General features: G+C 34.9%; 1 protein-coding gene across 7 annotated transcripts in view; it reads right to left on the bottom strand.

Moving 5' to 3' along the window:
• AP3B1 (adaptor related protein complex 3 subunit beta 1) overlaps positions 1-12,951 on the bottom strand; it is a 158,961-nt gene that overhangs the window by 25,863 nt on the left and 120,147 nt on the right. For 6 of the 7 annotated variants that reach the window (XM_026067742.1, XM_026067746.1, XM_026067744.1 and 3 more), the window contains 3 exons: positions 4,793-5,024; positions 3,993-4,034; positions 2,713-2,797 (listed from right to left, as the gene is read on the bottom strand). In XM_026067742.1, coding sequence (XP_025923527.1) covers positions 2,713-2,797; positions 3,993-4,034; positions 4,793-5,024 — 359 coding nt within the window. The remainder of the gene's footprint in view (positions 1-2,712; positions 2,798-3,992; positions 4,035-4,792; positions 5,025-12,951) is intronic. The other variant, XM_026067743.1, reaches the window with a different exon arrangement.

The following is a 12,951-nucleotide window of genomic DNA, read 5'->3' as shown; positions in this document are numbered from 1 at the left end:
TTTGGGCAGGCCAATTAAGAAAGTGAGTAATTGTGATTACACTGCTTCAGGATCAATTACATTTGATGCAAGACAAAGTGCTCCTTTTAGAACAACATAAAAAAAGGATTATGATCAGGAACACTTTACTACTGAATCTGCTTTAACAAAAATGCAAAATAACTGACATAGTATATCTCTGTGAAAGACATTATCAGGAAATACAAGAATATTGACACCTTTGTGTGCACAATATTTTTAGCCATATTTTGACAAACTTCTGGAAGTTATTCTTCCTCTTGGACAAAGGCTTTTTAAAAAAGTATGACAAGTTAAAAAGGCTTCTGGTGAGTGCACTGTGACACAGCCCAAGAAACATCCCAATGCATAATTTCTTCAGTGATATTGACATCAGCAGGGTTTTGAACAATACATATTTTATCAGTAATACAGCAAATTTAATTCAAAGAACATTTTACCTATTTTTATACCATTTTCTAAGAGCTAGTATCAAAAAGACAAGGCCCTATCAATTAGCAAAGGAACAGAGTAAGCAATTTCTATTCTTAATCTAATTTTAAACTTAGCTTGAGCTTTGTCATTGGACTCACATTGTCCAAATCATTAAAATAAATACACCACTGAGGTCTGAGGCAAATCTATTTACAGTGATGTTACTCATAGTCTGGTTGGTGTTCAGGAATATTGATCTGTCTTGTTTGTCTAATAGGAAAATAATAAACAATTACTAGGCAACATTGGAGAAAGTAATCAGTTTTTATATATCACTAATACAGCAGACCTCCCAAAACATAAAGGTGATGATCTGCATAAAATCAATGTGTTATGCTACATTGCTTATCCTCATCAGTGCTGAGATTCTTAGCAATAAATGGTTTAAGTTTGGAACCAAATCACTGGTATACTGAAAAGATGTACTTAAAAGAAAGTATCTGCTCTGCCTAAAAGAGAATGTCCCTGCTTGATAAACTGAGCACATTTTATTTAAAATAAAAACATATTTATAGAAACAAATATGCCTCCTATTTTGAAGCAATTATGAAATTGCACTGCCTAGAATGGAATTCCCTCTCCCAACAAAACTTGCATCAGGCTAACATACAGTGCAGAAAAGCAAGCTAGATTTCCAAACAGTCCAAAACTGCTTCCAAATTCCAGCAAACAGCATACAGACAAACCACAACAATGTAACATGCATAAACTACATGCTGCAGATGTCTTGCTGGAAGTACCAGAATCTTTAAAATGACTTCATATGAGGATCTATTGTACAAAAAAAGGCTTAGGGAGAAAAAAATATATCTATTTTTAATAGTAGATCTTCCTGCCACTAAAACAGGAAATTCACTTTTAGTAGTGGTTCCTTCGGTGTCACTCAGTTACATTTCTATTGTAAAGCTTTCATTCCCACCTTTAATAACATGCAAGTTTTCCAAGCTGTGCTTTGCAGTAGTGCACTAAAATTTCTTCAGTACTAAAGAAAGGTAAAGAACAGTATTAAAGAAGTACAGAACCTTCTGAACAGGAAAAGAGTTTTCCTGATTTGGAATCTTGCAATATGAATGTCTATTCAATATTTCTTTGTGTGCAGAACATAGGAAGTAGTGCTTCTTGCAAAAAAAGATGTCAAAAAATATGATTTCAAAATACATCAGAAAAATTCATAGCAGGCTCATTTAGTGCATTTCTGTAGTTTCAAAGGCTATATAACATAGCACAAGCCTGAACTGCTCGTAAAAGAAGCTGTGTAGCTTTCCCCTCATACATTCACTCCTCATGTTTGGACATTGCTACTCTTTCCCTGGTTTCAAATGCTGCTTTGTAACAGTGTTCTCACCAGGTGAACAGCTCTCTGCTAGCCTGCAATGCAACAGGAACTCACATAAAGGAGGATCTCGAATACGCCAATAAAGAGCATAAGAGACATAAATCCTATATATAAGACAAAATGTAGCTGGCCAGCTGATTAATTTTTTTCATTTTCCCTCTAATCATTTTAAAAAATCTACAGCATTAGGAATGGGCTTCTATGACCAGCAAATTTTGGGGTTGGTTTCATGTAGTCATGTTACATAGATCACCAACAGCCATAACAAGCACTTGAGGTATTAAGATCGGTCAAATGTGCTTTTCTGATTAGCGATTTCTTATGAGGAAGAACCCATACAAAACACTCGAGCATACTAGCCAGGCCTGACTGCTCCAATCAGCATGGTGGTATTAAGAAGTATTCCAAAAAGAGGGGGAAAAATGAAAATAAAGCTTAGGAACAGGAAAGTAATTCTAACTAAAAAGAGAAGTTAATGCTTCTACTTCATTTCCTTTACCCCAAGGGAAAAACAGGACCTCCCAAATACAACCTGTTAAGAGAGTCCTCACACTTACACATATGGTTTCAAGGGATCTAGACTTGAGATTGCCATCAGATCAGTGCTTTTTAAACTAAGTACTGAAAAATTTTGTAAGATGCAAGAAAACCAATAATCCTTGTAATAACAGAACAAAACAGTAATTATGTCTCATTTTGCTAGAAACATCCTTGGCATATATCATACTGTGAACTGCTTTTCAATTCTTTAAATGTTTAATAAACAATAAGTCCAATACTTCCATGTAAATTTCCAAGTTATATTTATGGTCAAAAATTTAAACATCACATCCCATTATTTTCATATGGAGACTTTTATTTTTTTCTCCCCTTTGAGAACTCACCATAACTGGAAACTGGCAGTCTGAGTAGAATCACAGAAGTCGATCCCCATTGAGACAGTAATAGATCCCTCGGGCTCAAGAGATTCTACAAGAAAACATTTTGAGCAGGTAAAGTAAGCATGCCAAACAACAGAAGATCCCGGACTCAAAACCCCCAAACCTCATGCAGTTAGAAAATCTATATTTAAAAAAAAAAAAGTTTAATAAAAAAAAAGTAAATACTTGCAGTTTAATTTCAAGTAGATCTCAACCAAATGTCACACTTCCAAGTTGAAGTGTCTTGGGTTTTTCCCATCACAGTTAAAGCACACAAAATGTTACCATTAAAATCTTACAGTCCCATCATCACCAAAATAAGGGTTTATATTAAAAGAGATAGGGAAATTAATTACAGGAAAACAAACATTAGAATTACATCCTTTTGCTTTGCTAGCATTGGCACTTCATTTAGAGTAACACCAGTTTCCAAATTTAATTAATAAACAGTAAACCAGAACAAGTATTAGTAAAACTTACATTACCATACAGTAATGAAAAAAAGTCAGAATTTAAAATATTTCATAACTGATGTGGTTTACTTATTTCCCAATATTTTGCTTGCATTAGTAATAGAAGGCAGCAAAAAGATTATGAACCCAAAAAGGAAGATAATTTTGTGCTTTACAGGCAGTACAGAATGAGGTATTTCTCAAATTAAGGTATTAAGAGAGACATGCTCCTTCTTACTTTCTTGGCTATATCACTGTATTATTTCCACAATGAGAGAGTAGTTTGTATCATGAAAATTAAGAAACCTGAACTAGTCAGAATATTCATTTCAGGATTTTTCATATTTTTTACATGAAACAAGTGAATGTGTCCGTTTATTCACTGTTATTGTGAATATAGTATTGCTTGATTTGATTTACAATATTACTAGTTTGCTACTTTTAAGTCTTTGTGACTTTATTTCTTTGAATATTTAAAGAGAGAGATCCAAAATTTGGCTTACAGTCAAAACTACTCTGCAATCAGAACTCTGGACTGGATTTATCATCTTGAGAAAGAGACATCAAACAGTTAATATCCTCCCTAAAAGTGACTTAAAGAAAAGACGACTCATTAACTCACTAACTCTTATGCTTCTACATTCCTCTAACTTGATAAGGATTCTAACAGTACTGTAGTCCAGTTCAAGAGAAGAAATGCACGTAAAGTAGAGGAGCTTGGAGCTTAAAGGAGTGCCTGGAGCAAAAAGGAGCGCGTGAGTCCCTCCCGTTTATATTAAGGAATAGACTCACTTTTGTTCCTCCTCCATATACTACAGTGCCCTACGAAGAACTCTGAAACAGAAATGAAAGCAAGTAGGTTGTGTGCACAGATACGAAATTTCCCTTGCATAAAAGTTGCTCCAATCTGTGCTTTTCTTCCTCACGTTTTCTGTCCTTTTCCACTAACAGAAATCTAGCAAAAAAAATCCCAATCAGAAGGAAGCAAGTAGAAAGGTAAGATGAGACTACAGCATTGCTTTTCTGAATTAATGCACAACACCGAATCTAGCAAGCCACACCCTGTGAAAGTATGGTAGACACATACTAGACAAAAACATACATTTTCGCTCCACAGCGGAAAGCTCAGTCTCTCACAGGGGAAACAAGTGAGAAAGCTCTGGGCCACCAAATAAAGCTTGGCACACAAACCATTGTGTATACCTAAATCAAAACCTGATACTTCAGAGCAGTGTATCGCTACAACCATTCTGGACTAAGAATGCAAGAGAGACAAGGTCTGTGCAGAGAGAGAATAACTTTTATTAGATGAAATTATTAGAAAAAGCAGGTAAAGTTTCAGGCACAGAAGTTTTGAGATATAACAGTTCTAAGGAGTAATTTTCAAAGTCAAATACAAGTAGAGGAAAGCTGAATTCAACTTTTGTTAACCAGATTATCTAAGAAAAGGCAGTTGCATGAATATATCTATATATGTATGTGCATATATATATATATGAATATATGCAATGACTACAGAAAAATACTTTTTCCTTATTTGAAATTTAGCAAAAGAATATGATTCTGCATTTTTAAAGATAGGATACTCTTACCTATTGGATTAAACCCATGCATCCTCATGCCTGGAGGTAACTTCTTCTCCCCTATGTGAATATTCTTTATCTTCTGATCAGTTGTATTGGTTAATGTCACTTGCACAGATACCGTACAATCACCAAAAATGCATGGCTGTCTAGAGAAGTGATAATGAGCTGCTAATCCTTTTCCACTCATTCGATGAAGCAGTTCATGTGTTTTTGTTGGCACAAAGACTTGGGTAGTGACCTGTTAAGTACAAAACAATTAACAGTCTCACAAGGATCCCTTTCTTAAAAGATTGCTAAAATAACTAATAAAACTTAAGTTTTAAGGTTTAAATTAAATCTCATTCTTAAGTTTAAAATTAGCATTTAATTCTTAAGTCTTAATTCGAGTTCTATATATATAATAGAAAAGTTATTTCATAAAATGATTAGGAAATGTGTTATTCATGTTAAACAAGTAGCTTCTCTTTGCTACCATATAACTTGTTTTATTAACATTATTTATAAATATGAAAACATAAAAAGGTAGAAGTCCAAACTCTAGATATAAACACATAGAGCAAAAATCCCTCAATATACTTTACAAATTGTGACACTGACTCAGATTTTCTCAAAACCCTCCTGTGATTTTTACCTAAAGATTTTACCTAACCTTTTAAAGTGTTACTTCTCATATTTCATTCACAATTTCACTCACATGATCTCATTCACTTTTATTTTCAATACCGTACTACAGAGAGCAAAAGACTTGCAAAGGGCAGCCAGAACAACATTATGTTTTTATGATTTTTTCCTCCCATAGATCATTAATCTTCAGTTCTATTTAATACGGCAGTACTAGAAATAAATAAAACATACACATACCCTGAACAAAGGCGTTTGGTTTTTGAAAATTAGAACTCTCAAGATATTTACTTGACAGTGAGGATTGAGAGCTGACAACGGTTGTGACTGCAAGGCAATCTACATAACAGTCACATCAGCCTGGTGAACAGTTTTTGCTTTAATTTTAAAATTTCTAATGCATGCAATTGCAATGCTTAAAGAAACCTATAGGACAGATACCTGCAATCATTCCGGGGTTAAAAAAGAAATTCTCCAAAGAGTTAATAGAACAAGAAGCTCCTAGTAACCATGAGATAATCCCCCACAAATCTTACACAGCATATGTTTAAATAATAGAAGTCGTTTGTGTACCTTTGGATGGTTTATGAAAATAACCAATCAATTCTGCAGACACAACATTATTTCTAAAGGAAATCTATGTGACTCATGATGCCTGCAGATACACAGAGACAAACCACACATATTTTATCAGTTTATTACAGTAAGCAAATAAGCGTGGAATGAGAGTGCACATAACTGTCTACTTAACGCTTACTGAAACATTTATAAGAGCTGTTATCTCCCTAATAACAGACAGACAGTGTGCAATTTTAGAGAGGAGAAAAGCTTCATATTTTTTAACACTTCACTAAAAAGTAACTGAAGAGTGTAAAATGAAAAATACTCTGTGCAGTTAGCTGGTAATGGACCATATTATCAACTCAAGTTAGATTTATAGGATACAAACTAGTCACTAATAGTTATTTTATGACATAGCGTGTCTGCTTTTTTTGGGTGAAGATTATCAAGATTAAACTTGTAAAACTTTTTTTTTTTTTAATTTAAATACAGCTGTTTAGAATGACAGAAATGTAAAAAGTAAAATAAAAACTGCCCCCAGCCCATTTTGATTGAAGTCCACCAAGAAGTAAAAGTCTTTGCAGGGACTCCACAGTGTTGGTTTCATATGATAAAATCACCCTGGCGTGAATCAGACTGTCCCCCACGCTAACTGCACACACAGCCCCTACAACCTTTGCATATTGAAAGATGATCCCATACCCTAAAAGAAGCTGCAAATACTTTTAAGCCACTTCTTAACAAGAAGGGCAACATTAGGATTTTGCCTTAAAAGTATCCCACCGATTAAATTCATAAAGGAAAAGTGTAAGATCACTGACAATAATTTTAGTTCTCTTTATCACAACAGTGCTGATTAGATACAATCCACTGAATCCTCTGCATATGAACATGCTCATTTTGCCAGCTTAATAAGGCCTTTCCTCTTTAGACAGCAACCGTACAAAAATTATGTAAAACAATTAAGTTCAAGTTAATATAAAAAACTATTTTCCATAACTATTTAAAATAGAAAGCACTACAGGGTCTTTTAAACAGAAATCAGAGCTGGACATACTTTCCTGGGTGAAATATTACTATTATTTTTACAAAGGAGGACATAAATACTTCTTTTTTGGTTTTATTTTATATTTTTTCCTTAGTTTAGCAATGCAGTAATAACAAACTTAGATTAACTTTTGATCCTGATTAGGACAATGTATACATGTTTGGGTAAAACAGTATAATTGGAAAAAAATGTTTGCTCCCAAGAAGGACAATAGTTATAATTCTATTCCTCTAAATTACATTCTGTTAAAGCGATGGACTGAATCAATTAATCTAAGTAGCCCTTCTCCTGCCCTCCTATTGGCAATATCCATGACATAATCTGAGAATGACCTACTGAGCTGTGCGAGCCGGAGCCTCGCTCACGCTCCCTGCAAGGTTACGCTCCAGTAACTTCCGAACAGTTAAGACGAGGAGAAGGGCTAGCGCAAAGCCCAGCCACATTTACATGATCTTTCAATTCAAGCTATAAGAGCAAGTTAACCGTAGTTTTATAACATTAGGAGAAAGATGTAGAACCAAGCAAACAAAGGAAAGACAGCTACTGGCAGAAAACAGCATATTCATGATCTTTTGCTCCATTACCAGTTACATATTAGTCACAATCACAGGGCAATGTCTTCCTTACACAGCTCTTAAGAATAATTCATAAAAAAGATGCAATAAAAAAAGCAAACAAAGAATTGCAGAAAGAATTTCAACAGTCTAGTCTGCATTATTATAACTAGGATTTCAAGAGGCTGAGGGCAAACCCCAACATTAAAGCTTAATTTAGTCTTGCTAATACAGATTGCTGAACTAAAGACAGCATCCTCCAAGAGGGGGGAAAGCAAGCAAGCAAGCAAACTCATTTTTTGCAGTCTAGAAAAATGATACCATGATTCAATTTTGGCTAATTTATCTAGAAAGACAACCACTGGCTTCACGTCAAGTTCTAGAAAATACTTAAAATAACTTCCTTCCAAAGGCTCATTCAACAGTTGTGTATCTGCTAAACATCTAAAGTCACATGTGCTAGAAGTGCTTCAATTTCTAATACATCATTATCCCCCTCTTTTTGCCCTGTCACCAACTTTTAACTAGGCTCTACACTTACCTGAGTGATTAATATTTCAATGTGACTAAGTGAAAATTGGCATATTAATGCCCATGTTTTTAGGCCAGTAATTTTAAATACTGGTTTAAATGCCCAATTTTTTAAACCAGCCAATTTCAGACATAGAAAGTAAGTTCCAAAATTCAAAAAAAAAAAAAAAAGAAAAGAAAGAAAAAGAACACCCCCCCCCAACTCCCATCTATTTTTAAATCACACAGATAACAGTCTCAGACCAAAAAGGGCTTTTATTATACTCCCAATAGTCTGCCTCTGTAAGGCAGCCAAAATTAATGCTTTTCTCTGCTTCTTCTTTACTCTAATATTGACATGGTCTCAAACAGCTATAAAAGCAGCCTTTCAAAGAAGCAGTGTGAATCTGTGAATCTACAGATGATGAAAATCTTCTCTAATGTTTTCTCAATTATCCTCTTCTAATATTTTTATGACCCTTAGATTTTTCATTGGTTCTCTTACAATATGGCAAACTAGACGGACTTCCAGTAAATCTGTGTCAATAAAAAGTCTTGTCCCTAGAACCTAAGGAACTACTATAGCATATAAGGGAAACAGAATTAGGCCTTAAGCTGGAGTTCCTGAACAGCAGAAAACTCTATCAATCCCATACCATATTAATCAAACATTTTTAAAATGAAGAGCTTACTTTTTGGTATAATTTTGTATTTTATGTATAAATGCGGGCCAGTGAGATAGACTGCATTTTGCATTTATAACGGAGCTTAAAGCTTTATATTAAAACAAGACTTTTTTTTTTTTTTTGAGTTTTGGCATCTGTGCCTTTTTCTTATCCTGCACATGACGAAACGTGAATAATCTAATGAAAGTTAGTGAAATCTTTAAAAAAGCCCCACAAGAAAGAATTTAAATAGTAACAGAACAGGAATATTCTCATGATTAAGTCTGGAGTATTAAACAAACATGAAGGAAAGGGCTAAACTCTGTATCATGATTATGATCCACAGACCATGGTATAAATTCAGAAGTGCAAATTCTTCCCCATAGGGCACTCTGGGATCACTACTGGAATATGAAAAGGGCTTACACTGATACTAAGGGAGAATTTTTTTCTTTTAATTACATTTACAGAAATTCCTACACTCTAAGGCTTACATTGCTTCCCAATAAACATTTCAACTTCTAAAATATGGTGACCAATCAAAAGGTGAAAGTCACATCTGTGCAAGGAAAACCTCAAGATTTACTGTCACTTTGTCCCACATGCAGTTCAACTGCACTGACTCAAGTGAAGCACAGACAGTCTGGTGGCTTATGCACATATGTGGCTTTCATCAAGCAGTGTGATATTTTAAATTCTTTTGCAACAGTCATCAGGTGTTTCAAGGAGAAGACATTCTCCCAATACACTAACAAGTAATTTACCTTCAGTTTAGGGAGCCCAGTGTTCCACCAACCACCTGACTGAGGAGTTTGAGGAATACCTGAAGTAGTTTGAGAGTTAGAAAAATAGAGTAAGGTGTCAGCCTTGTCTTGTGTCCTAGTTATGAATTTGAAAGAGTAGATGCTGCAGACAGGGATTAATATAGATTTTGGCATTGAGTTTAAGTGACTTTAAAGAAGTTATTACAAATATTTCTAATATATTATTTTAATTTTGGCAAATAGCCAGTACTCTTTAGAGACAAGACCTCTAAAGTGAAAACATACTGAACTCTACTGGCAATAAAGTAAAATTTTACAATTAGTGTTATACTGTGCAATTCCTTTATATTGACATTTCTTCCAACAGAAGCACCTAGTGCAAACTTTTCCCCAGAAAAGGACCTCTTGTGTTAGGATAACTGCATAATTTAAGTTGAAACACTTACTACAGAGTATCACCTATGAGCCAAAACATGGAAGTGAACTCAGGCTCAGTTCACTATATTGAAATCTAGCACAGGTAAGTATGAATGCTAAAGGGCCAATTCCACCATTGCCCCAAAAGGGCAAACATCCAGAATCAACACTGACCCCAGCGCGCTCGCCCTCTATATTGTCAATGCGGGTGCAGAACCTCTGCCAGTACCGCAACGCCACTCTGCTGTAGGATGCTGATGTGCCAGCATTTCCCAAGGCCGCTTTCACTTTACACATAATGTTTTAGCCTGGAAAAATCCATATTCCTTAGGTTGTGAAAGTTATAGTTCACCTGACTGAGACTACCACTAAAATGCAGCCTTCTCATGTTTTTCTTCCCCTGAGCTTAACTTTTTGGTCTTAAAAAGAAATAAAAAGCATTGTTACAGCTTGCAGTGTCAAAAGACACGGAGATTTGTATAAAACATGTTATTTGCAGTTCCTTTGCTTAAACTCAAAAAAATATATATATATTTTTTGACTTGGAAACAAAACTCATGGCATCAAAGGACTAGCCCCCTTTCACAAAGGTTCCCCCTTTCATACTCACAACTCTGAGTAACACAACCAGAAACGTAAGGGCGTACTGCAAACACAAAATCCCACCAAAGGATATCTTTACTACAGGCTCTATTGTATAGACACAGATTTTAAAGTTAAGCATGCTGCTTTAAATATTAGCTTTGGCTGTACTAGGTTCCTTGCTTGACTACTCAAGGCAAGTTAGGGAATTCTTTTCTCATCTACTTTTGAGATTACCTTGGTACTAACTAATATTAAGCATTTCCGCTACTATCATTAAAATCCTCCAAAGATTCCTAGTTAATTGAGCACAAAGGTAGCAACAAGAAGACTGCGACAGTGATGATTAATTAACACCTATTCCAATTTAACACAACTGTTAATACACAAATTTATTTAATAATAGTTGAAATATATGATTTAATTACTTAACATTTTCTAAAGCTGCTGGCATAATAAAGCACCTTTAGTGGCAACAGTAGAAGGATTTTTGTACATTTTTCATGAAAACATCCCAAACGAATATAATAGTAAAAATTTGTACACAAACCTACTTTTACAACCATGAACTCCCCCAGTTCACTCTACAGTTCAAGGTTCTATTTCACAGCTCTTACAAATGTAACTTTCCCTAATTCTTCTGGCACATTTAAACCAAGAACTGAGATGCTACAGACTAGGAACAGCAACCATCGTGAACAAACATTAAAATGAAAACTTTCATCAACTGCCCACAAACCAGAAGTAATTCAGGAAGATTCTATAACTGCTTTTTTAGTCTTAATATGCCAAGACATCATGCACCGCAAGGTCATTAGGAGAAAAGCATGCAAAAATAAGGTGAGAGTCCACCACTAAAGTGAGCTTTTTAAAACCCATCTCTCTGATGTTACTATATTTAACGACAGCATCATTCAACAGCCTTTTAAAGAGTAATCTGTTCCTCCAATATCCTCTAGATTCTGTGGCATAAGAAAACTGAAAACATTTCAAAATGCTGCTGGCGTTAGAAAACAGAGACACATCACTTACCAACCTTAAAAAAAAAAAAAAAAGACCTTAACACCAGTTGTGGTGGGGGGGGATCCCACCTTCCTAGAATTGTTAGCAAAGGGCTTTTAGAGTATGGTAAAAGTACCTATGTACTGACATCATTTATAAGATTCTAAGTCACCTTACTTTAGCAAAGGCAATGTCCTTGGCTTTGACTTATTTTGCACTGCTAGCCCAAGGGCCACATGTCAACCTACTACCGGTCAGCAACAGGAATGACAAGGCCAGGATCCTGAATTCAGTACATATGCCCCAACAGTGGTAAACAAGTTCAGTTAGTTCCATGCATAGTTCTTCCTTTCAATGACAAAAACTTAACTTTCCCAAACAAGTTTTAAGTTCTTCTTAATATTTTGGAACAGAACTTCAGACTTGTAATTTGAGCAGCTGTTGCTGCATTCCAGCAGCAACCTCAGGATATGCATGATGATGGCTCTTCAAGTAAAAGTAACAAGATGGAATCTTACATGCATCAACCAAGCCTTGGTTATTTACTTTTTCAAATACAACAAGCTAAAAAAAGGGGAAAAAATCCCTAACAGTTTCAGAAATCAAAACATTGTTAGTTATGAAGTATTTACTCATAATCTCATCTATATTTAAAAATTATACAATTTCAAGGCTTAGGGAAACTCAGGATGGTTAGATAGATGTAGAACTGGATAGAAGTAAGTTATAACAAACTTTGATCCGGATCAGCAATGAATCTTTTGGTGAAATTTCAGGATTCCCTTCACACTACTGTGAATTTCTGCTTTTTTGTGCAATCCAAACTTCAGTTAAGCAGAGACCAATAATAATCAAAAGAGGTGAACTAAAGCAACTTACACCTGTCATAATATATCATTCTTATATGTGAAATAGTTAATTGCATTCATAAGGAGTAATTCATATACTCAGAAGAATTTTGTGAACTCACTGTCACCAATACCGAAATCCATCAGGCGCCCTCCTCCCAGAAAGGAGGCGAGCTTCGATAAAGAGCTTTCAGCAGATTCTCTATGAATTCTTGAGTTCTTAATGAACAACAATAAAATCTGTTTCCTCATTTGGGATATCCTTTTAGCATAATACACCAATGAACATGGAGATATGGAACAATATAATGTTAAACTAAAACAAGATTTCTAGTTTTTGAGTGTCATTTATCAGTACAAAAAATAAAAAAGGCCAAACCTAAAATCAGTCATACAAAAAATGATGAGTGCAATCTGTAGGTAATGAAGCTGAAGGAAGAAGGCTGTTAAATAAAATATACAATAGCATCAGTCTTTGAATGTGCAGAATATGAAAAGTTCTTATTAATAAACTTTGAGGCAAGAGCAGCTTTTCTTCCTAGTCTAATGTACAGTCCTCAAATACTCATGATAGTCTGGTAATGCTGTGCTGC

This window comes from Apteryx rowi, unplaced genomic scaffold (assembly GCF_003343035.1).
Source record: "Apteryx rowi isolate R43461 unplaced genomic scaffold, aptRow1 scaffold_262, whole genome shotgun sequence".
NCBI lineage: Eukaryota > Metazoa > Chordata > Aves > Apterygiformes > Apterygidae > Apteryx > Apteryx rowi.
Note: the sequence above shows the minus strand (reverse complement) of the source record. Positions and strands in the feature narration are given on the sequence as shown.